The sequence below is a fragment of the Engystomops pustulosus genome, chromosome 1, assembly GCF_040894005.1.
Source record: "Engystomops pustulosus chromosome 1, aEngPut4.maternal, whole genome shotgun sequence".
In the NCBI taxonomy this organism is placed as follows: domain Eukaryota; kingdom Metazoa; phylum Chordata; class Amphibia; order Anura; family Leptodactylidae; genus Engystomops; species Engystomops pustulosus.
Genome location: NC_092411.1, coordinates 121,424,446 through 121,448,517, shown reverse-complemented (window position 1 = coordinate 121,448,517; position 24,072 = coordinate 121,424,446). Strand labels below are relative to the sequence as shown.

At 41.5% G+C, this 24,072-nt stretch overlaps 1 protein-coding gene across 2 annotated transcripts in view; it reads right to left on the bottom strand.

The window, feature by feature from the left end:
• Nucleotides 1–17,451: 17,451 nt before the first annotated feature.
• The window catches only part of JAK2 (Janus kinase 2), a 134,313-nt gene continuing 127,692 nt past the window's right edge, over nucleotides 17,452–24,072 (bottom strand). For both annotated transcript variants that reach the window (XM_072151912.1, XM_072151920.1), the window contains exon 24: nucleotides 17,452–22,029. In XM_072151912.1, the coding sequence (XP_072008013.1) occupies nucleotides 21,922–22,029 (108 nt within the window). In that variant the 3' untranslated portion in view covers nucleotides 17,452–21,921. The remainder of the gene's footprint in view (nucleotides 22,030–24,072) is intronic.

Sequence of the window (24,072 nt, the reverse complement as noted above, 5' to 3'; positions counted from 1 at the left end):
CCATCAATTAGTATCAAGGCACTTAAACCATTCTCAGAGAGAGCACAACCTCTGCACTGCTCTCCCCATCTCCCTTGCCAACCCCAAAATGAGTAATACCTCGGGATCTTCAATGATGTCAGAAACATGTGATTAATCACATGCTTCCTGCATCACTAAGTCAGAGGATGGGGACAACGGCTGGGACTGGGTATGAAGTGTGTGTGTCTGTGTGGGGTTGGATGATGTAGCAGGACTAAGTGTGTTGTGTTTGTTAGTAAAAGTATTGCAGTGGAGTGGAGTGGAGTGGCTTGAACAAGTGATCAGCGGAAAGCTTGTTCAAGTCCAACGTTAAGAAAGCGAAAAACGTTTAAAAAAATTTTATGAATAAAAAAAATAAAGAAATACACTCACCGGCCACTTTATTAGGTACACCTGTCCAACTGCTCGTTAACACTTAATTTCTAATCAGCCAATCACATGGCGGAAACTGCTGATCTACTGGGATTTTCACACACAACCATCTCTAGGGTTTACAGAGAATGGTCCGAAAAAGAAAAAACATCCAGTGAGCGGCAGTTCTGTGGGCGGAAATGCCTTGTTGATGATGCCAGAGGTCAGAGGAGAATGGGCAGACTGGTTCGAGTTGATAGAACGGCAACGGTGACTCAAATCGCCACCCGTTACAACCAAGGTAGGCAGAAGAGCATCTCTGAACGCACAGTACATTGAACTTTGAGGCAGATGGGCTACAGCAGCAGAAGACCACACCGGGTGCCACTCCATTCAGCTAAGAACAGGAAACTGAGGCTACAATTTGCACAAACTCATCGAAATTGGACAGTAGAAGATTGGAAAAACGTTGCCTGATCTGATGTGTCTCGATTTCTGCTGCGACATTCGGATGGTAGGGTCAGAATTTGGCGTCTACAACATGAAAGCATGGATCCATCCTGCCTTGTATCAACGGTTCAGGCTGGTGGTGGTGGTGTCATGGTGTGGGGAATATTTTCTTGGCACTCTTTGGGCCCCTTGGTACCAATCGAGCATCGTTGCAACGCCACAGCCTACCTGAGTATTGTTGCTGACCATGTCCATCCCTTTATGACCACAATGTACCCAACATCTGATGGCTACTTTCAGCAGAATAATGCGCCATGTCATAAAGCTGGAATCATCTCAGACTGGTTTCTTGAACATGACAGTGAGTTCACTGAACTCAAATGGCCTCCACAGTCACCAGATCTCAATACAATAGAGCATCTTTGGGATGTGGTGGAACGGGAGATTCGCATCATGGATGTGCAGCCGACAAATCTGCGGCAACTGTGTGATGCCATCATGTCAATATGGACCAAAATCTCTGAGGAATGCTTCCAGCACCTTGTTGAATCTATGCCATGAAGAATTGAGGCAGTTCTGAAGGCAAAAGGGGGTCCAACCCGTTACTAGCATGGTGTACCTAATAAAGTGGCTGGTGAGTGTATATAGGTCTTATAGGAAATCCTGCTTTGTTCTACAAGCACTTTGAATTAGAAGTAAGAATTTTTCTCATAATGCAAGGTATTCTTTCATGTGGAACAAATCCAGTGTGCTTCAAGGATTTCCTTTGGGAAATCTTGCATGGATATAAGAGCACTTTGGATTACAAGGACATCCCTGGAATGAATTATGCTCGTAATCCAAGGCCCCACTGTATTTTTAGAGGTTTAAAAAAAAAACTTTTAAACTATTGCTCTGCCGCAGTAAGATTACATCCTTCAGAGGGAGGCATGTGCTAAGCAGGAGTAAGTGGGAGTCAGTGAAACCACATGGCTTTTTAACAAAATAAAAAAATACACGTGAGAAACTAAGTACAGCACATGATCCTATGTCAGTAATAACACTGATTTGTGTATACCAGATTTGTATGATAATTTGCATCACATTGTTCAAGACAAATTTTGGCTCACTATTTTGTTAGTTATGCAATTCTCGTGAGGGGGTTAACCACTTTATGTTTTTTGTAATGTGTGCGGGGGGAGCAATACATATATTTAAAGTTCTACACCACTTTCTTGAAATGAAAAGTCAAGTCCCCTGAATTCCTGTCCATAAACTAGCAAATGAGACAGAGTCATGTGATCCTACATGTCGATGAGCAATACTTGCATGCTCTACCTTCCAGGGCCTTAGAGGGGTGGTCCACTTTTAGAAAATAGTTGATATTGTCTTTGTAATGAAAAGTGATTTCATTTTACACTATACTTTCTGCACAATTCTTCAAATTTCTAGATCTCTGCTTGCTATCATTCAACAGGAAGCTTCATTGTTTACTTCCTGTGGATAGAAATCTGTCCATGGTAATATGATGTCACACAAGTGCACGGCTCTGTGCAGTAACAATAGAAGCTCAGCGCAGAGCCGTCTTGTGCACTGCACGTTTCATGTCATTAATGAATCCTAATTTCAAACTGCAGCCTTTTTTTGTAATTCTGTTTTTATCTGTGGGGCATTCCCTAGCATGAGAGGAAAGATGTACTTGACTCTGACTCTTATTCATATTTTATTCAAACTAGTAAGTACACAGAGGGTGAGAAGACCATTTAAAACGTAACTTTTAATATAATCCAAAATCATATAAGAGTAGAAAAAAGTAATAATGTTATGAACAGTGAGATAGCTGTGCCAGTCAGCATATAACACCTTGAAGTATTTGTATGCTAGGATACTTTATCCATGTCCAGATGGTTCTCAAACCTGAGTAGTTTGCTGTATGCCTATTCCGTTTTAACAAACAGCTGCTGAGCAGGTACTAGGCATTCATATTCTCCAAGCTGAATATTGATCAATGAAGAGGACCAAGGTACCAACAGTAGAATTGGAGGGGGAGACACCAACGGACAGTGAGAGGTAAGTATGGTATAAAAGGTATTGAGACATGCAGAGGCAAGGGGAGGGGGGGAGATGAACCTTGATAAGGTCTCAGAGGTCCCCCTATGGTCCTAAATGTCCCTAATGGAGAGACGGGAAGAGGATCTAAATGCAACCTGTGGCCTCAACACTGGATTGCAACCCTATGAAGCTGCGACCCCGTCTGGAACCTCACCCTGTGCTCGGCTGTCTAGCCCTGCAGTAGAGAGGGAGGATCAGTAGACAAATTGCAGTTATATACACTCACCAGCCACTTTATTAGGTACACCTGTCCAACTGCTTGTTAACACTTAATTTCTAATCAGCCAATCACATGGCGGCAACTCAGTGCATTTAGGCATGTAGACATGGTCAAGACAATCTCCTGCAGTTCAAACCGAGCATCAGTATGGGGAAGAAGGTGATTTGAGTGCCTTTGAACGTGGCATGGTTGTTGGTGCCAGAAGGGCTGGTCTGAGTATTTCAGAAACTGCTGATCTACTGGGATTTTCACGCACAACCATCTCTAGGGTTTACAGAGAATGGTCCGAAAAAGAAAAAACATCCAGTGAGTGGCAGTTCTGTGGGCGGAAATGCCTTGTTGATGCCAGAGGAGAATGGGCAGACTGGTTTGAGCTGATAGAAAGGCAACAGTGACTCAAATCGCCACCCGTTACAACCAAGGTAGGCAGAAGAGCATCTCTGAACGCACAGTACGTCGAACTTTGAGGCAGATGGGCTATAGCAGCAGAAGACCACACCGGGTGTCACTCCTTTTAGCTAAGAACAGGAAACTGAGGCTACAATTTGCACAAGCTCATCGAAATTGGACAGTAGAAGATTGGAAAAACGTTGCCTGGTCTGATGAGTCTCGATTTCTGCTGCGACATTCGGATGGTAGGGGCAGAATTTGGTGTCAACAACATGAAAGCATGGATCCATCCTGCCTTGTATCAACGGTTCAGGCTGGTGGTGTCATCATAGTATCATAGTATATAAGGCTGGAAGGAGACGCAAGTCCATCAAGTCCAACCTTTAAGAATTAAATAAATGTTTTATCCCCATAACCCGTGATATTTTTTCTCTCCAGAAAGTAATCCAGGCCTCTCTTGAACATGTACATAGAGTCCGCCATAACAACCTCCTGCGGCAGAGAGTTCCACAGTCTCACTGCTCGTACAGTAAAGAACCTTTGTCTATGGTGATGGTAAAATCGCCTCTCCTCTAGGCGTAGAGGATGCCCCCTTGTCCTGGTCACAGGCCGAGGTATAAAAAGATCTTTGGAGAGATCCTTGTACTGTCCGTTCAGGTATTTGTACATTGTAATGACGTCTCCCCTCAGTAGTCTTTTTTCTAAACTGAATAATCCCAAATTTTTTAATCTGTCAGTGTATTCTAGTTCCCCCATTCCCCTAATAATCCTGGTTGCTCTCCTCTGCACCCGTTCCAGCTCTACTATATCCTTTTTATACACTGGTGCCCAAAACTGTACACAATATTCCATGTGTGGTCTGACCAGGGATTTGTATAAGGGCAAAACTGTCTTTATCATGAGAATCTATTCCTCTCTTGATACATCCCATTATTTTATTTGCTTTAGCAGCAGCCGCCTGGCTCTGGTCACTAAAATTAAGTTTACCATCCACCAATACCCCCAAGTCCTTTTCAGCTTCAGTTTTACCAAGTAATTGACTGTTTAGAACATAATTATACTTTTTGTTTCCATGGCACAAGTGCATAACTTTACATTTATCTACATTAAAGCTCATCAACCATTTCTCTGCCCATCCCTCAAGCTTCCACAAATCCCTGTGTAATGCTAAACTATCGACCTCAGTATTTATTACTTTACACAGCTTAATATCATCTGCAAATATTGAAACTTGACTGTGTAAACCCACTACAAGGTCATTAATAAAAATATTAAAAAGAAGCGGCCCCAATACTGACCCCTGTGGCACTCCACTGGTAACATCAACCCAATCTGAGAATGTGCCATTAATGACCACCCTCTGTTTTCTATCACTAAGCCAATTACTTACCCAAATACACAGATTTTCTCCTATTCCCAGCAGTCTCATTTTATATACCAACCTTTTATGTGGCACAGTGTCAAATGCTTTTGAAAAGTCCAGATATACAACATCCACAGCGGCCCCCAGATCCAATCTTGAACTTACCTCCTTGTAGAAACCAATCAGATTAGTCTGACAGGACCGATCTCTCATAAACCCATGGTGACGCTGGGTTATAAGGTTATTGGTACCTTATTCAGTAGATTGGCCCTTTACTCACCTCCTTCCACCATGATCCCCATGTTATTTCTAAGGGGACCCACACTCTCTGTTTTTAGTTTCTTATCATTTATATACTTTTGCTCTCCCTGGCAATATTTCTCTCAGTCTCTATTTTTGCGGCCTTTATCTGCTTTTTACAGGATTTATTTTTATCTCTATAATCCTGTAATGCCTCATCACTACCTTCACGTTTTAGCACCTTAAACGCTTTATCTTTCTCGCTTATTGCTTTCCTTACAAGACTAGTTAGCCACATAGGGTTTTTCTTGTTCCTTTTATGCTTTTTCCCATAAGGTATGTGTTTCTCACAGGACTTTTTCAGAATATATGAGAAAAAGTCCCATTTTTTGGGGGGGGCTTTTGTCTTTGAGAACATTATCCCAGTCTATGCCTTTAAGGTCTTCCCTTAGTTGCTGAAAATTTTCCCTCCTGAAGTTTAGAGAGTGTTGGTTGCCCCTTCACTAACGCTCTTAGTAAAGCGTAATACAAAATCAATGATATTATGATCACTATTCCCCAGGTTCCCCCCAACCTGTAGTTTTGATACCCTATCAGGTCTGTTGGTAAGCATAAGGTTGTTGGCTCCAGGACTAGTTGCGACAGGTAATTGCCTTTTGTTGTTGACAAGAACCTGCTGCCTTTGAAGGACCTGCAGGTTTCTGCCCCCCAGTCGATATCTGGGTAATTGAAGTCTCCCATGATAAGTACTTCACCTTGCTTTGAAGCCTCATCCATTTCACTTATCAGCATTTCCTCTGCTGCCTTCATTATATTTGGAGCCTTATAACAAACCCCTAGTAATATTTTATTATTCTTTTTCCCTCCTCTTATCTCAACCCATAGGGACTCCACATTTGCGTTACTGATGTCATCTCGCAGGACGGGCTTGAGGCAAGAATTCACATATAAACAAACCCCTCCACCTTTTTTATTTATACGATCCTTTCTAAAAAGACTATAACCATCTATAGTAACAGCCCAGTCATAGCTTCTGTCCAGCCATGTCTCGCTGATACCCACTATATCATATTTCCGCTCCAACATCAAGAGTTCCAGTTCCTCCATTTTGTTTGTGAGGCTTCTGGCATTTGTGTACATACACTTTATATGGTTTTCCCTGTCCGTATTCCTTTTGTCCTTATTCGCCAATCTCATTCCAGCACCCCTTCCTCCCCCATGGACTATGACTCTTCCCAGCTCTCTATGTACACTGTCTATTTGCCCTGCACAAGTGTAGTTGCCCTCCCCCCAGGTCTCTAGTTTAAACACTCCTCCAACCTTCTAGCCATTTTTTCCCCAAAACAGCGGCCCCCTCCCCATTGAGGTGCAGCCCATCCTTACTGTAGAGCCTGTAGCCGACAGAAAAGTCAGTCCAGTTCTCCATGAACCCAAAACCCTCCTTCCTACACCAACTTTTGAGCCACTTATTTACCTCCTTGATCTCCCGCTGCCTTTCTGGTGTGGCACGTGGTACAGGCAGTATTTCGGAGAAAATTACCTTTGAGGTCCTTTGAGGTCATGGTGTGGGGAATATTTTCTTGGCACTCTTTGGGCCCCTTGGTACCAATTGAGCATCGTTGCAACACCACAGCCTACCTGAGTATTGTTGCTGACCATGTCCATCCCTTTATGACCACAATGTACCCAACATCTGATGGCTACTTTCAGCAGGATAATGCGCCATGTCATAAAGCTGGAATCATCTCAGACTGGTTTCTTGAACATGACAATGAGTTCACTGTACTCAAATGGCCTCCACAGTCACCAGATCTCAATCCAATATAGCATCTTTGGTATGTGGTGGAACGGGAGATTCGCATCATGGATGTGCAGCCGCCAAATCTGCAGCAATTGTGTGATGCCATCATGTCAATATGGACCAAAATCTCTGAGGAATGCTTCCAGCACCTTGTTGAATCTATGCCACAAAGAATTGAGGCAGTTCTGAAGGCAAAAGTGGGTCCAACCCGTTACTAGCATGGTGTACCTAATAAAGTGGCCGGTGAGTGTATATACAGAGCCCCCACCACCACAAAATGTGTCCAAACACTCACAGCCCCAACATATATAACCTAGGACACTCCCCCCGGTCTATATGTAGCCCTGCACACTTGCCCATATTTGTATATATATATATATATATATATATATATATATATATGTATATACATATACATACATATACAGAGCCCCCACCACCACAAAATGTGTCAAACACTCACAGCCCCAACATATATAACCCAGGACACTCCCCCCTGTATATATGTAGCCCTGCACACTTGCCCATATTGGCTACTTCACTGTTTACACTTTATGTGGTATCAACAGAGATGAGATGGAGTGATGCAGGGTGGAGGTTGTGCTTTTCACATGGGTTTTCTTGCAGTCAGTACTCTGAGATTTAAAGCTGAGCAATGGTAGAAATTGGAATGCTTTGTCATGAAATGTGAGTATGCGTATAGGGGTTAAGAGAGTAGCTGGTCTTGACTTAATATGTAAACTTCAACCTGATATAGTTGCAATACAGGAGATGCATTTAGTTAAAATATACAGCTAAATTGCTTCAAAGAAATTTACCATCAGGATGAAGGATTGATGACAAAACACACTTACATGATGGTGTGTGCCTCCTTTGTTTTGATCTGCTCTTAATTTTGCTTCCAATGCCCTTGTTTTGTGACAAAAAAAGCTTATGCATTATGCAAATGAGCCTGAGGGGCTATTAACACCTATTAAGCCTGAATCCATTTGCATAACTTCTCACGCCATTTCTTATAAAAATGAGGGCATAAGAAGCTAAAAGAAGAGAAGATCCTGACAAAGGAGACACACACCAGTATGTCAGTGTGCTTGCTTTACAAACCTTCATCACGGTGGTAAATGTACTTTAAAGAAATATTTTAAATTCTGGCATTCACTTTGCGCACCCTTAAGTAAAAACCATCAAACTGTATACAGTTATTATCATGAAGAAGGATTAAAAAACTAAGAAGCACACAACAGCAAGTATTTACAGTATTGTAAGCTTAGCAAAGGAATAAAGCACACGTCTATATAGCCACATGGTGGCGTTGCAGACAAATGTGAACAAGCTCAATCTGATAATCTTACTGTACAGTGGATATAAAAAGTCTTCATATACTGGGATGGCAGATTCTGGTCCTGTAAAAACAATTGGACCAGGAAGAATAGTCTCATAACTTTTTTCCAACTTTAATGTGAACTATAATCTGTAGAATTTAAGTGAAAAACAAATTTATGGTAAATTATATAGAAATATATATTGCATTAAAAAGTTACAGTTGAAAATAACATCAAGTTCAAGCAGGGGTTGCAAGGGAAGGAATGTAAGCATACACAATTCTATATTATGACCACTAGGTATCATGCACACAAGGCCATGAACTGGCTGCACAAGCTGAAGCCGGCAACCTTTGAGGCCTGTGGTGCACAGGGATGGTGTAGTGAGCTCTCTTTGGAGAGGGGTGAGGTAAAGAGTACTCTCCCATCTCCACACAGCCGTGTGGTTTGCCTGGGTTTCGGTCCGGATGAAACACACAACTGTTTGCATGAGGCCTAAATGTTATTTTGCTGTAAGAATGTCTGTTTATTACAAAGAAAGGGCTTTTAAAATTACGCAAGGGGGCATGTCCTAGCCATGGAGTACTGCGTACACATCTTTGTGTATTTCCTGTCTCTACCCATGGCTTTCCCCATTCACACCAGCCATCCAGCTTCCCTTACCTACAATGGGTGCAAAGAGAAAGGGTTGGCCTAGTACTCTGGCAATACCTATATCCCTATAATCGGGAGATATCTCACAGAGCTGGCCTCCACCAGCTCCACCATGGGTGCCAGACGGGGCCGTCATACCTGCTTCGTCTCACCACCAGCAGACGAGTCACCAGAGTGGAGACACTCGAGGGTTAGCAGTAATGGTGGCATCCGTGGCAGTGGAGCCACCACACAAGGGCAGAATGGCTGCCACCACTGAAGATGAAGGAGCTTCGGAAACTGCCTCGGAGGACGCCAGGCCAACAGCCTCCTCCGGGAGCCCCAGGGGGGAGGCTAGGAGAGTGAACCATGCAATACCCGAGAGGCCCAACCCCTATGCAGACGACGCTGCCCGGCTCCCATATGAGGACCAATCCACCGGAGCATCTCGCAGTGATCAGGGGAACCCGTCATGCAGACGCCAAGCCCTAGGCCCCTTGTAGGCAGACACGGTGAAAGAGCAGCTGACACAACCCCCTGGAGGACCTCTGCCGCCAATGACATGGATATGTAATCTCTTCTTGGCTTTGCTTCCGGAATTGATCAAGCCTTCCATGCTAGACGATACCTTACGGCAAGTGATTAACATCACCTACTAGGGTGCTCCCCCGAAACTCCTGCCAGACCTGTCACGTTTGACCCTGTTGAAGCACAGAGCTCTGAAAACCTTCCTAGTGGAGCTGAGACAACGAGATATGTCATACTCATGGGGATTTCCATTCTGACTACAAATACACCACGCAGGCCGAAGATATGTTGTACGCCACCCTGACAATATCCACACCTTAGTAGCTGAAATGGGCATCCCAGATCAGAATGGTCCAGTCTTCCTATCCCACCACAATTGGCCGCCCCGGCGTTACCTGAGAGACCACCCCAATGTCGTGCCCACCGAGGCATGGGAAGGGAAGGAGGGGTAGAAGAACTGGCCGAGAAATGGAAGATCCCCCGTAGTGATTGCTGATTGGACTTTCAATCGTAGACTGGAGCCACAGGGCTGAATAAGTGTTCCTGCTGCCAAAACTGTATTGCGCTACATTGCATATGACCACATATAATAACTGGAAGTATGGTGACTCTTTGTATTTCTCACACGCAACTATGTCGATAGTATTTATCAGGCCCCAGTCTCCCTTCCTTCTCGCCAATGCGCCCAGCTCTCCTTCTCTTGCCTCGTCCTCTGCTCCTCTCCTGGTTCTCCGCCCATCCCCTCCCCTTGTCCCCCATCCTTTTCGTCTTAAAAGATGCATTAGCTCAGAGTAACACAGTCTCAAGTTGTCATGCACAGTAACCATAGGACGAGTCATCTCTGGTTAGCCCACTACCCACTGGGGGTAGTCCTCTATTTTGCATTTTCTAACTTGTCCCCCAGGCCTTTAAATTCTGTTCCCTCAAAGTTAGGGGCTTGAATGTCCCTCAAAAGCGCTTGCAAATTCTGTATGATATGCATAAGCAATGATTTGACATCCTTTGCTTACAGGAGTTCCCCTTCAGGTTCACCGGAGTACAGAATATTCAACATAGGAATTACCTGCAATGGTTCCATAGCACCAACCCGGTGGGCAAATCCAAGGTAGACTCGATTGCTCAGCACAAATCCCTCCTTCAGGAAGTTATCCCAACAGAGGTAGACAATGCAGGTCGATATGTCTCTTGAAGATAAAAATTATGGGTCAGACGCTAACCCTCGCTACCTGGTACTTACCTAACCCGACTCCAATCCACACTTGCAAAAACTTCTTGGCAGCACTTTCGGTTTTTGTAGAGGGTTACATGGTGGTGGGGGGAGACTTTAATTTCTCTTTAGACCCTTCCATTGAAACCTCGGGGGTCTGAGCTATATAATGCAATGCTGATTCCAATCTATTAAACGGTACTTACAGGCTCTCCAGCGGACAGACATCTGGCAAATCTTACATCCTCATGACCGGGACTACTTGTACTTTTCACCTGAGCACGCCTCTTAGCCCACGTGCCTGCTGATGTTACCGCAAAAGTGGGAGGACCTTAGATGTACAATAAGAGGTATCTTCATACGGCATGGCGCCCGCCTTGAGGGAAAATTCTGCCCGGATGCAGACCCTCGCGGCCCATATACAAAATCTGAAATCTCACCAAAAATCCTAGTCAGAGCCTAGGACCTCTTTCCCTTCCCTCATTCAGAAATTCAAGAGATAAAAGCAAGCTTAGTAACTTCAAAATCAACTATTCTAAATCGGTGGCCTTAAATATCTCTTTACTCCCATTGTTGGTACAACATGTGAGGGACAGTTTCCGTTCCAGTGGCAGCAAACCTCAATATGATATCTGGGCATATTGGTCCCCAACTGTTCTATCTAGGCTATATGCCCTTAACTACACACCCCTCTGAGAGCGCACCTTGAAGGACCTATTGCAATATAACCGAAAGCTTGGTTCGGCAGAATCAATGATCATAAAATGGATGTTCTTCCTCGGTTTCTATACGTCTTTCAGGGTGTACCCATTGTCCCTCTAGCACGGTTCTTCTGCACCCTGAGATCTGCATTCCTAAAATTCATTTGGGGCACCAATCATCCCAGGATAGCATGGAAAGTTCCGTCCCGCCTTAAGTCCAGAGGAGGTGTGGGCCTTTTAGACCTCAAGATGTATCACAAGGCCTCATGCCTCGTTGCCCAGGCAACATATTTAATGGCTGTCATATTTCGAGCATTCACAATTTTGATCCTTCATAACTAGCACTTGCTGATTCTCTCACTGCATTTGAGGGCGATGTCCCGCTCAGTTCTGCTCCCGTCGAGGTGCACAGAAAAAGCGGAGATCCCATTTGTAAAAGGCTGGGAGCAAGAGATAAGTACATCCATACAGTACATCTTTTCTCTTCACTCATAAATTGTCTTCTGCCAGTGCTGCCCAAGAGAAAGGTTACAAGATTGTGTCTAAGTGGTACAGGGTGCCGGCGGTGCTGCATCTAGCCTTTCCTTCTGTCTTGGACTCCTGCTGGTGAAATGGCACAGAAAGGGGAGATATGCTGTATAGTTTGTGGACCTGTCCTGTGCTCCAGCAATTCCGGGACAAAGTATTTTTAACATACAAGCAGATCACATGTAAGAAAGTGACCGCTTCTCCTGAGATGGCTTTACTATCGATCCTTCCGGGACCCAAGATCTACTAAGATTTTGTTTAATCACAGCCAGAGCGGTAATCCCCTGACACTGGCGTTCAGCTGTCTGTCCTACCATCTCAGAGTGGATTCAGGAGATGCTGGTCCTATCCCATATGGAGGAACTGCCAGCTATGGCACCGGATGCCCACAAAAGATACTTGCGAGTCTAGGGCCCATGGTTGACATATAAGGAATCTCAGGGTTTCAGGGACCTTTTTGGAGAGTAGGCGGCCAGATACTCCTAGAAGCTCTTGCATTCATGTCTTTTATGTGCCTGTCTTTTTTATTAGATGTCCCCCCTTGTGTCCTTTTCCTAATGTGTGTGTACCCTCTATCTTTGCCACTTTGTTGATTTCTGTTTTGATACCTTATGGGCAGGAGGTACCAGGTTCACAGCTACAGGGGTAGATATTTGCTTCAGGTCCCAAGTCTTGTCACACAATTACTATTAGACATATTCTAGCTTAGCAGGGTTAGACGGCCACAGACCGGGGCTTGTCTCCAGGAACAGTCCTTTTGTGAATCACATAGCTCAATATTTTGAAACAGCCAGGTAGTAAGGGATCCCTCTGCTGTGTCATACCATAACCTCATAACCTTCTATACGATTTATGTTCTGATGATGTATGTCTCATTTCATGCTAGGTTATGTTCTTCTTCCTACATACCTGCAAGCCCGCAAAAGCTTATCATCAAAGCATACCTGTAAATGACGGACCATCTCCCCTCTTCCCTAGTAGCGCTCCTGTGCACACTGCCACATTAACTTCTTTATATTTGCCTCTGTAACGATGTTACCTCCATTGTTATATGGATGTATCGTTTACTGTTATGTTTCTTTTCACATATGTATTGTTGTGTTAATAAACGGATTCAATATAAAATTATGGAAATGAGCCTGAGGGGCTTCGGTTTTATAAGAGGGCCTGGAGTCCCACGGGCTCAATTGCATTATTTTTAAAACCTTTTTTTTTTCTTAAAAACAAGGACATAAAAAGCTTAAAGAAGAGCAGATACTGCCACAGGGGGCCACACCATAATGGTGTGCTTGGTTTACAATTCTTCATCCAGGTGGTAGATTTCCTTTAAAAACTTAGTCTTTCATGACATGAAAGGAACACAAATGTTTAAAAGGGGTATTCCAGGAATAAGCATAATTCATATACAAAATGGCCCTGAAAACATAAGCTAATATGTAAATAGTTATTTAAAATTTTGCACCCCTTAGCGGAAATACACATAAATTGTAAAAAAGAATTAAAATGCTACTGGCCCTTTCATCAGTCCATTGATTTCCTCCCCCTGGAGCAGACACAGGACAGAAGATGGTCGCTAGTCACATGTCCACATCACATGTCCTGCACCTGCCTGGGCAGGTGATGTGATGATCACTTACTTTGGCTGTAGTCAGTTGGTTGCAGTGCATCAGCCAGTGTTGCGGCAAAACATCTCAGTGAGGTAATGTACAGTGATGGCAGTTACACATAACAGTAACTATGTTACTTTGGTAACAGAGTAAGAAAGTCTGTTGTGACTAATGACATTGGGGCACAATTACTTACCCGTCAGGAGGAGTTCACCCAAAGTGCATCGTCCGACCAGAATGCACTCTTCCTCGATTCACTAAGATCGTGCGCCTGATATCCTGCATGTGTTGCTTCCCCGCTCAGGTCTGCTGAAGTTCACCTTTTTCTTGGTGTATGTAAGTGCTTGATCTTGTGACAATATTTGAGTGTTAAATTCCCTTCCTCAGTCGGCTTGTCCGACGGCATGCCCCCCGATTTCTATCCCATGAAAGTCAGCGCAGCTGCGCCACCATCCGATCGTGTGCGTCACAATCCCCTGTTAAATACCTGTCTCAGCGGCGCAAATCCAGAAAAAAAACATACTGTAGTATGGCAGTATATGATAGGATCGTACAGACAACCTAGGGTTAAAGTATCCTAGGGAGTCTGAAAAATAGTAAAAATAAGCAAAAAGTTAAAAAAAAAAAAATTATAATAAAAAACCTAAAAACTCAAATCACCGCCCTTTCCCTAGAACTAATATAAATAAACAGTAAAAATCATAAACACATTAGGTATCGACGTGTCCAAAAATGCCCGATATATCAAAATATAATAACGTTTTTTCACTGCGTTTAACCCCATAACGGAAAATCGCGCCCAAAGTCAAAACTGGCACTTTTTTGCCATAAAAAAATTCTATAAAAAGTGATCAAAAGGTCTTACAGTCCTAAAAAAGATAACATTGTAAACGTCATCAAAAGCCACAAAAAACGAAGCCTCCCAAAACTCCGTACAACAAAGTATGAAAGAGTTACTAGTGCCAGAAGATGGCAAAATCCAAAAACATTTTTTTGTACAGGAGGTTATAATTTTTGTAAATGTATGAAAACATTACAAAACTTATACAAATTTGGTATCCCCGTAAACGTACTGACACAAAGAATACAGTAGACATGTCATTTGGGGCATAAAGTGAAATCCGTAAAATCCAAGCCCACAAGAATATGGCACAAATGCTTTTTTTTTACCAATTTCACTGCATTTGAATTTTTTTTCCCCACTTCCCAGTACACGGCATGGAATATTAAATACCACCATTATAAAGTGTAATTTGTTATACAGAAAATAAGCCAACACAGCTCTGTACATGGAAAAATAAAAAAGCTATAGATCTTTGAAGGTGGGGAGTGAAAAATGAAAACACAAAAGTGTTGTTTTTGTCTACAAAGGCATCTAGGTCCCATTTGAAGCTTTCAAAGTTGGTGCTATGATGAGATTTACAGCTCTTTGTAAATGAGCCTTGTTGCCTTTAAACTTTTTTTTTCTCGTTTTCACCTTTTATTTGTCTCTTCTCAAGACAAAATAAATTGAACTTGTTCCTCTTAACTGAAATAAATCTTTCCCCATAATTTAGAAATGGCGTTTATACTTATTGTGGCTCTCCTTTATTTCTAATAATTTTTAAGCTGTTGCAGACCATTCATTTATACATTTCCAGGATTAATAATAGGGAAACAGCACAAAGTTAAATTGACAAGAACATTGTAAATACGGCATTTATTAAAACAGAAATGTAAATAACAGGTTCCATTCAAGAATTCAGGCTAGCAATATGCAATTTGTGGTTGCAGATTACCAAGGAAAGCAGTAAAATTTTTGTAGCTCCACAAGTGGAGTCTCACCAGAGGTGAATAAAAATGCAGACAAGTTATTTAAAAAAAAAAAAATTTTTTTTTTCTTTTTTTATTAAAGGCTAAAGCTCTTTTGCTTATACAGTCCCAAATAAAGTAATCAATAGCTGTGGCATAAAATCACAAAACACAGCCCCATCCAATAGTGACCCCTTCTTCCAGAAATAAAAAGAACTACGTAAAAAGCACTTCTAAATAAGAGAGTAAAGAAAATTCATTGCCTTTCGCTAAAAGTTATGTTCATGAACAGAACAAGCCACTTAATTTTCTTCTTTACTTTTGGAAGATCTCAAATGACATACAGAAGTATTTACATATCCCTGAGAAATATTATACAGACATAAAATATGTTTTACAAATCCATTCTTTACACGGTTTGACATACAAATTGCTTTTTCACCTTAAAATACAAACAGAAGCAGGTGCGATTAGGCATGGAAACAAATGTAAAAAAAAAAAAGGCCAAGCTATGTACAATAGAGGCAACAGCAGTAAGAACACTGCACAACAGAAGATTTAAAGGAGCAATCCCATTTGTAGGTTTCCATTAATCTCAACGATTTTAATAGTGTGGTGGCAACATTTTTCCAGCCACCTCTTCGTAAGCACTTGTACATTCAGGACAAGTATGGAGATCCTATTGTGGGATCACTCTAAACTAAGACATGAGACATTCTAAAACATACATTGTAAAACCTGCTCTGATACTGGCACCTCTAACAACTTAAATATAACATTAACAATATTCTGAGGTAATTGATGACATCAGTACATGTACTGAATCATTCTGTCATTTACAGACAACTACTGCAAAGTAAATGCCCTTCATAAGAGAAAGTGTGCGGTGTATATTACATGTTTTCACCACCAATAGAACTATTCCTGTCACAACTTGGGGCCTTGGTTGTAGGATAAATAAGAGGCAATGTGATAATCCAACATGATATGGAGGATATCTAGAGAAGCCATAGAAAAGCATAGCCTTTAATTTATGGATCAAAAAAAGTGTATGGCAAAACTTTGTAAAAAAATAAAAATAAACTGCACATCATTTAGCAAGTGGTTGTTCTGGGGGAGAAAAAAAGCTTTCAAATGTTAACATATTTCTGAACAAACACTCAACCTTGTCTTGTGTACAGGAAGTTTATCTCTGTACACAAGAAATACTCCACCTCCCATCTGACACCAGGGATTGGCTCCTGTCATTGTTAGTGCTGCTACCAAGATGGTTAGAATATGGCAATTTTTATAATGCTTCTCAGTTGGACTTTGAACTCACGACCCTTGGTATCAGAAACAACAACAAGGTGTGATGAGCCACAAGATTTTTAAATCAATGAGATTATGCAAATGAAGACTTTCTTAGTACAAAGATATCATTGACAATCTTCTTCAATATATAATTTAAAAAAATTGAGTTTTAGATGACTTTTTGTATTAGAAAATGCTCGTTGATGTTTACGCTGCCCCATAGGTACACCAGATATCCTAAGAGGCACTGGTGCACAAGGTTAATTATAGGCCAGGTCCTGCCTGCTTTAGAATTGCTCTTTGACCTGCCCCTGGAACTGCCCGGCATGGTCTGCTAGTTACAAAAATGCTGAAAGTCAACTGTGGAAAAAATGTATACATCCATCTGAAAAGGTGTGATAAAAGATGAAAGGTAAAGAAGCAAATCATATGTAAATCAGCTCAATTTATGTAGAATTGAAGATTGAAGTATGTTTAAAATGGCGAACTACGCTAAAAACTATATTCTTAGAATCTGAATGTGTTTTATGTCAGGATCAGTATGATCAGTATGAATCTTTTTTCCTTAAAGGAAACCTACCACTTGTAGTGGCAGGTTTCCGATGGCAATACCGAGCACCAGCTCTGGGTGAGCTGGTGCCGGAGCTTATTTTAGTTAGTGTTTTAAACCGCGGTATCGCGGTTTAAAACACTTCTTAAACTTTATAGCCGGCGCAGGGAGGTACGCGCTCGGCGCTTACCATGCGCGCGGCTCTCCTTCACTTCCTATGTAGCCGCGCGCACGGTAAGCGCCGAGCGCGTACCTCCATGTGTCGGCTATAACGTTTAAGAAGTGTTTTAAACCGCGATACCGCGGTTTAAAACACTAACTAAAATAAGCTCCGGCACCAGCTCACCCTGAGCTGGTGCCCGGAATTGCCATCGGAGACCTGCCACTTCAAGTGGTAGGTTTCCTTTAACGCACATCTACCATCAGACTGACTGATTATAGACTATTACTCACATGCTCATTATTGTCTTCTAAAGGTCGGAACTGCATTTATTATATACTGGAATGGCTAGATTGTGAAGAAACTGGGTCCCATCTGTATAGTTTGCAGAGAGACGGTGACCTCACACGGCTTTCTGCAAGCTCTTAGGGCAGGACTAGGCTGGTATGTGTGGGGCATGAATAAATTAAAATCTGATGGAGCCAAGAGGCGCAGTAAGCCATAATTTGCATATTTTCAAAAATTTGATTTCTTCAGCATCTCACCGTTCCAGGATAAAAACAGTTCTGCTCCCCAGCATAATAATAATAATCATTATAATTTACATAGCGCACACAGATTACGCATCGCTGCTCAAAGAATACATAAGCAAGTAATAGGAGTCTATCATCAGTCAAAATGATGGTAGATGTTTTCTTTAAAATGTTTTTAATATAAAATAAAGTCACTTTGAAATATAAATTTATTCTAGTTATTTCACTGCAGATGTTAATAATGGATATTATTTTTTTCTATTTTGAGAAAAAGGCTACATTTACACACCATCTTTCTTTACATCACTAAGATCACTAATTATTGTACATTCTCTATTTTCTAAAACAAGTTCAACTTCTGCAGAAATATTGTTTGGGTGATTCTCCTAAACAATATGCCTTACTTGCCCAGTACCCAGCATTAATGAGGTGAAATAGTGTTTACTTGATATGGCTCCTTTATGAAATACATCAGTATTGGTTTGACCTATGGTGCAGCTGCAGTACTGTATGCCCTTCAGGAAGCTCCTGCACAACCATGCTCCAGGTCTTCTACACCACAGGATAAAGCCAAAGCTCCATTCAAATACACAGAGCCATGCCACTTTCCACTGCTCAGTGGGGAGGGGGAAGGAGCGGGGCAGAAGCACTGCTGTGAAGAACTGGCAAAATCTATATAAAATTTAGAAAATGACTATTCCCATATCTCATTTAGTATGAATTAATAATAAGTATTATGCATGAGAACAGAACTAGCCGATAATCACCATTATGTATAGGCAATAAAGAAAAACCAAAAGCTAAATTTGTCATTGTGCACTAAGGGATTTTAATTGAAAGGGGTGGACTGGCCCTATATGTATTTTTGAAATCAATGATCTATTTTTATAATAGGTATCCAGTGTGTGATACATTTGGATCCTGCAATGATCAGCATGTCTGCTTCTATTCACAACCCCTTAATTACGTAGCTTGTAATAGGTATTTTAGAGAAATAATAAATAAACCTATTTCTTTATATTTTGCAGGAATTTGAACTTAAACAGGTCTCCAAATGGTCTACTGGACACAAAACGGTCTTCTACATTTTCAAAACATTGTTTTCAGATTTTTGACCAAACCTTTATTGTGTGGCCTTAAGGTTTACAATAAGCTCTAGTAATAAGCCTTTCACACGCAAAATTTTTATGTGAGTTCACCTCATTGATGTTTCAATGCTCGCTTTCCGATTATAGCCGAGTAACATTTATGTATAAAATAACATCTACAAAAGGCACAATGGTAAATAGCAACATATCTTTTAAGGAGTTGCATGCAAATCAAATAAGCCCTCTGTCCTGCTGTTTCTCAAAAATCTCTTTCATATACCAGGCTCCATTTTAGTGACAAGTGTGGTAATTTTTGTTGTGCTGTGGGGAATGGGGGAGAGGATGCTTCTTAATCATAGAAAAAGCTTTCAGGAAAGGAAAATTTAAAAATAAATTGTAAATACCTAAAATGAATGCCTAATGTTCTTCTCAACAATGCAACAATCAATTTTCTGCATAATGTTGGAACATGCAGGTTTGCTAAAAATAGCCAAATTACTGCTGATCTGCCTATTTTTTGGCTTTAGTCTATCTAACAGGGAGTAGAGTAACAATATTTTTGTTGTTTTGGAGATAAGGCTATATAAAAAAAATTTAGCTCTAGCAAGTTGTTTCAGGATGTGGTCACACAGTGCGTTTCTGGTGCGTTTTTAAAAGCTTTTTTCATTTTGAAATGAAGAAAATGGATTCAAACCAGCCAAACACATGGTAAACATGCAAAAACACACCATGTAAACTTTGAAATATACTTCATTAAAGAAATATGTTCCTGTGACCTTCTTTCTCCTCTGCTTTTCTTCCTTATTTAGCTTTCTTGTCCTTCCTCCACTAACAGCTGATCATATAAGACCATGATAATGTTTATCATGACTCTTTACAGAAAAGCGTCGGATCTGCTCAGAGAAACTGAATCATCAAGGGAAATACTATCTAGGTATGGAAAGAGTTATTCATTACCATCCTTACCTGTCAGAAGTGAAATTCAGAAAGCTTTCAGATACACTGCTCACTACCAGACAAAGAGAAGAAAAAGTCACAGCGAAACAGCTTTCCTCAATGAATGAATATTACAAAGTTACAAATTATCCACTTACAGGTTAAATATGACTTAAAGGGAACATGATATGACTGTATATGTATAATGTATATATATAAATAATGTAGTCCTCTTTTAATATTATGGCTTTACGAATCAGTTCATAGTTTTAAACTTCTCCAGACTCTAGGACAGTGATGGCAAACCTTTTAGATGCCGAGTGCCTAAACTACATCCAAAACCCACATATTTTTTGCAAAGTGCCGATGCCACAATTTAAGCAGAAACTTATTACTCATTGCTCTGTCACAGGTTTAAATTGTATAAGCACCTGATGACACCAATACAGTAGAAGGAAGGAGAAGAAGTTTTGTTTATCATTGTAGCTTCCTGGGACTGCAAGAGGCCTGGAGTCCTGTCTGGCGAACTCTGCAGTAGGGTGATGGTGCAGGTACCCGTGCCATAGGTTCGCCACCACTGCTCTAGAAGATCTTAAAATAAGGTTGTATTCATTAATACAATGTCAGATAAATAATGACACTGAACAAATTCTACAATGTCATAATTTAACAAAAAATAGTGCAAAATGCAAAGGCCTTGTGTGGAAAAAGTAGAACTTACTATGAAGCATAGGATTGTAGGGTTTTGGGCCCGTTTGTAGCCTCAGGAGCTGTTTACCTTGCAAACATTGAGTCACCCATGAACTGTTCTCTATACCACAGAGTATTCTAGAGTATGTGAAGCTATTTATCCAACAGCTAAAGTTTGGCTGAAACTGGGTCATGAAATAGGACAGTGATCCCAAGAACAGCAGAAAAAACTACTCCAACTCAATTATAATCCTACGTTAGCACCTTAAAAGGAGCTGTGCATAGACAAACGCCCACAAACTTCTATAACTTAAAGCTATTATTTAAAGAAAAACGGGCACACATTCTAGAGGATTGATGAGAGAAACTGATAAAGTACTTCATAAAACTATTACTTCGTGTTATTACTGTTAAAGGTGGATCCACAAGCTATTGATTTGAGGTGCGTACTACGTTTCTCCCATAAAGCTTTTACATTTTGACTATACCGAGAAATCTGTTGTATGTTGTTATTCATAAGAGGATGTATTTTTATCCAATTTAAAAAAAACAGATATCTTTGTTATATGCAGTTGTGTAAAACCTTTAAATAGAAATGGGGCATTTTCTTTTTCTCCTGATTATAGCTCATTTTGTGGTAAAATATGATGTCTGCAGAGTGGACCGCAATGTTCACATCATGGGTTCCCTTTTAGGTTTTTTTTTTCCTGAAGATGTACATGCAACTCTTATGTGAGGTGAAGCGCTAACAAGAAAACTATGAAAACAACTTCAACGCAATCTTGAGTGTTCATATACATGTATGTGTTCATACACAGACTGACATGCACATGTATTTTCTGGCTCTTTGTTTGCTCTGTGTCTTTAAAAGCACTTACGGAAGTGGGAAATGGCAATGCTTGATCCCTTTAACTTTACCCATAGAAGCTGATCCTTGTTGTATTAGGCTTCATATTGCTAGAAAACAGGTATGATAGATACATACCAACATCTGTTTAAAATGTATTAAATAGGTTATTTAGCAAATTTACAGAAAATGACTAATATACATATTCAAATGTTCAATGTGTGCTAGATTCAATAAAAGCCCTTGAAAAAGGTAGAGTCTGTAACTAACTGTACAAATATTCTGTGCATTCTGTGCATCTTGCAGATGAAGAAGATGCATTCATCTCTGTGTACTGTGAATGCAGCGCTGTCCATTCACAATGATCTTCCACATCTTCACTGGCTGTTCTGCTTGAAGAACTAAACACGACACCTCAGCTAAGTGCATTTGTTTGCTGTTTGCACAAAAACTGTACATGTCAATGAGGTTTTCATTCCAAAACAAGCAAGACTTGCTCATACCAGAAGTGATTTGCAATGATGCATTACATTCTGTTTGGTATAATACAGGCTCTGTCCACAAGTAAATCATGCAGCTTTCATGGTCCCATAAAATCCCTTGTTCGTTCAACTTTTACAGTCAAATCCTTGAAGGAAGGACGTTGACTGATGCTGTTATTCCAGCACTCATTCATGATGGCATAAATCTGGAAAATAATAAATAATACTTCAGTTTCAGATAAAATATCCCCATGACCACTTCTATGACCATAGGAGTAACTGAACCTAGTGCCAGAGGTTAAAGTGTTATTCTCGTCTGGGCATTGACTTTTAATTTAGTTCATCTGCCACATATAAACATTTCTTTAATTGTATGCTATTAAAAAAAAATTGTGAAGATCATTTCCCAGAAATGTAGCCATGTGATATGAGGATAGGACAGATCTGTCACACAAGTTCTGTAGGTCAACTGAACGAGAAAAGAGTAAGGCCCCATGCACACAACCGACGACGTATGCACACAACAACGTATGTACGGCCGCAATCTTGCAGCCGTACATACGTCCTCCATAGACAGCTATGGCGCACGGGCTCGGTATGGTGAGTGCAACAAGCACTCACCGTTCCGAACCATAGCCTCAAACAGATAGAGCAGGGGTAGGGAACGTACGGCTCGGGAGCCAGATATGGCTCTTTTGTTGGCTGCATCTGGCTCTTAGACAGAACTTTAATAAATAGTGATGGCTGCTGTGTGTCTCTTAGACTGATCACTGGACGCAGTATGTTACCGCTGCCCACGTCCTTTGAACGACCCAGGCGCCATCGTCTGAGCCTGGGTCAAAGAGAAGAGCGTGGGACCGATGAGGAGCTGGCTGCAGGGAGCACTGTTAAGTGAATATTCATTTTTTTTTTGCTGTGACTACCTATCTACTGGGAGGCATGTGCTGCGGCTACCTATATACTGGGAGTGTGTGCTGGGGCTACCTATATACTGGGGGCGTGTGTTGTGGCTACTTATATACTTGGGGCATGTGCTGTGGCTACCTATATACTGAGGGGCATGTGCTATGGCTACCTACCAACTTGGGGGCATGTGCTGTGGCTGCATATCTACTGGGAGTATGTGCTGTGGCTACCTATCTACTGGGAGTATATGCTGTGGTTACCCATCTACTGGTCCGGGGTCACAATGGGAGGTCAACACTGTGGAAAGCTTCCTCATAGGTATGAAGCACTAAGATCCGATGGGCAATGCTGGGAGCCGCCGTTCTTTATAGCAACCCGGGAAGTGGGCTGCGGCAATCAGCAGTGCACTGGCCTTTAAAATTTGCAAGTGGCGGTGCGTAAGCGCTGCCAGCCGGGACGGGAGCCGGAAAGTGTCGAGTTGAGTGAGCTCGGAAAGGGGTGCGAGACGTAGATCGCAGGGGCACCCATGACACTGGGACTACCTCTCTACTGGGGTGCATGTTCATATGGTACGGCTCTTACGGAATAACATTTTAAAATATGTGGCGTTCATGGCTCTCTCAGCCAAAAAGGTTCCTGACCCCTGAGATAGAGCATGCACAATCTTTGGTCATACCTACGGCTGTGCAGCTAGTAGGTTCTATGGGGAGGAGAGGGGGCGAGCAGCACTCACCCATGTGCATGGGGCTAAAGAGTGTCTTGGCTGTTGGTTTAGTTGATTTGTGTAGCCTGTGTCCTCTAAAATCCTCTATCAGGTGTGTTCATATCATGCAGGAGGCACCACAACCTAGTTGATTAATTTAAAGATTTTAATCTTCACACAATGTGGTTAACACTATTTTATCGAAGCTGATTAAAAGTTTTAGCTCTCCAGTATGTTCCCTTCAAGTATAATAAAATTCCCTCAATGTACAATCTCCAGTGTATTACACCAAATGTGCTTTTATTCACTCAACTCTCACTCTGCCTACTGCTTGCAAGAGCTGACAGAAAGAAGCTAGAGTCAGGAGGCTGAGGAAAATAGTATGAAACTATATCTAACAGAACAAAATGAGTTCTCTGGACACTCAAAAACTGCAGGGACAATTTATGTGAATCAGGGCAGATTTATAGTATTTTATCATCAAAGGGACTCGCCTTCTAAAGTAAATCGCTGCTCTCCTCATTCTATACATAGGGAAGAAATGCTCTCTTCAGCATCTTTCTCTGCATGAGTTTTAGGAAGGTGTTGTGGAAGGCTACCCAGGTGGATTTTACGGACAATTATTACATCTTGTTTCTTT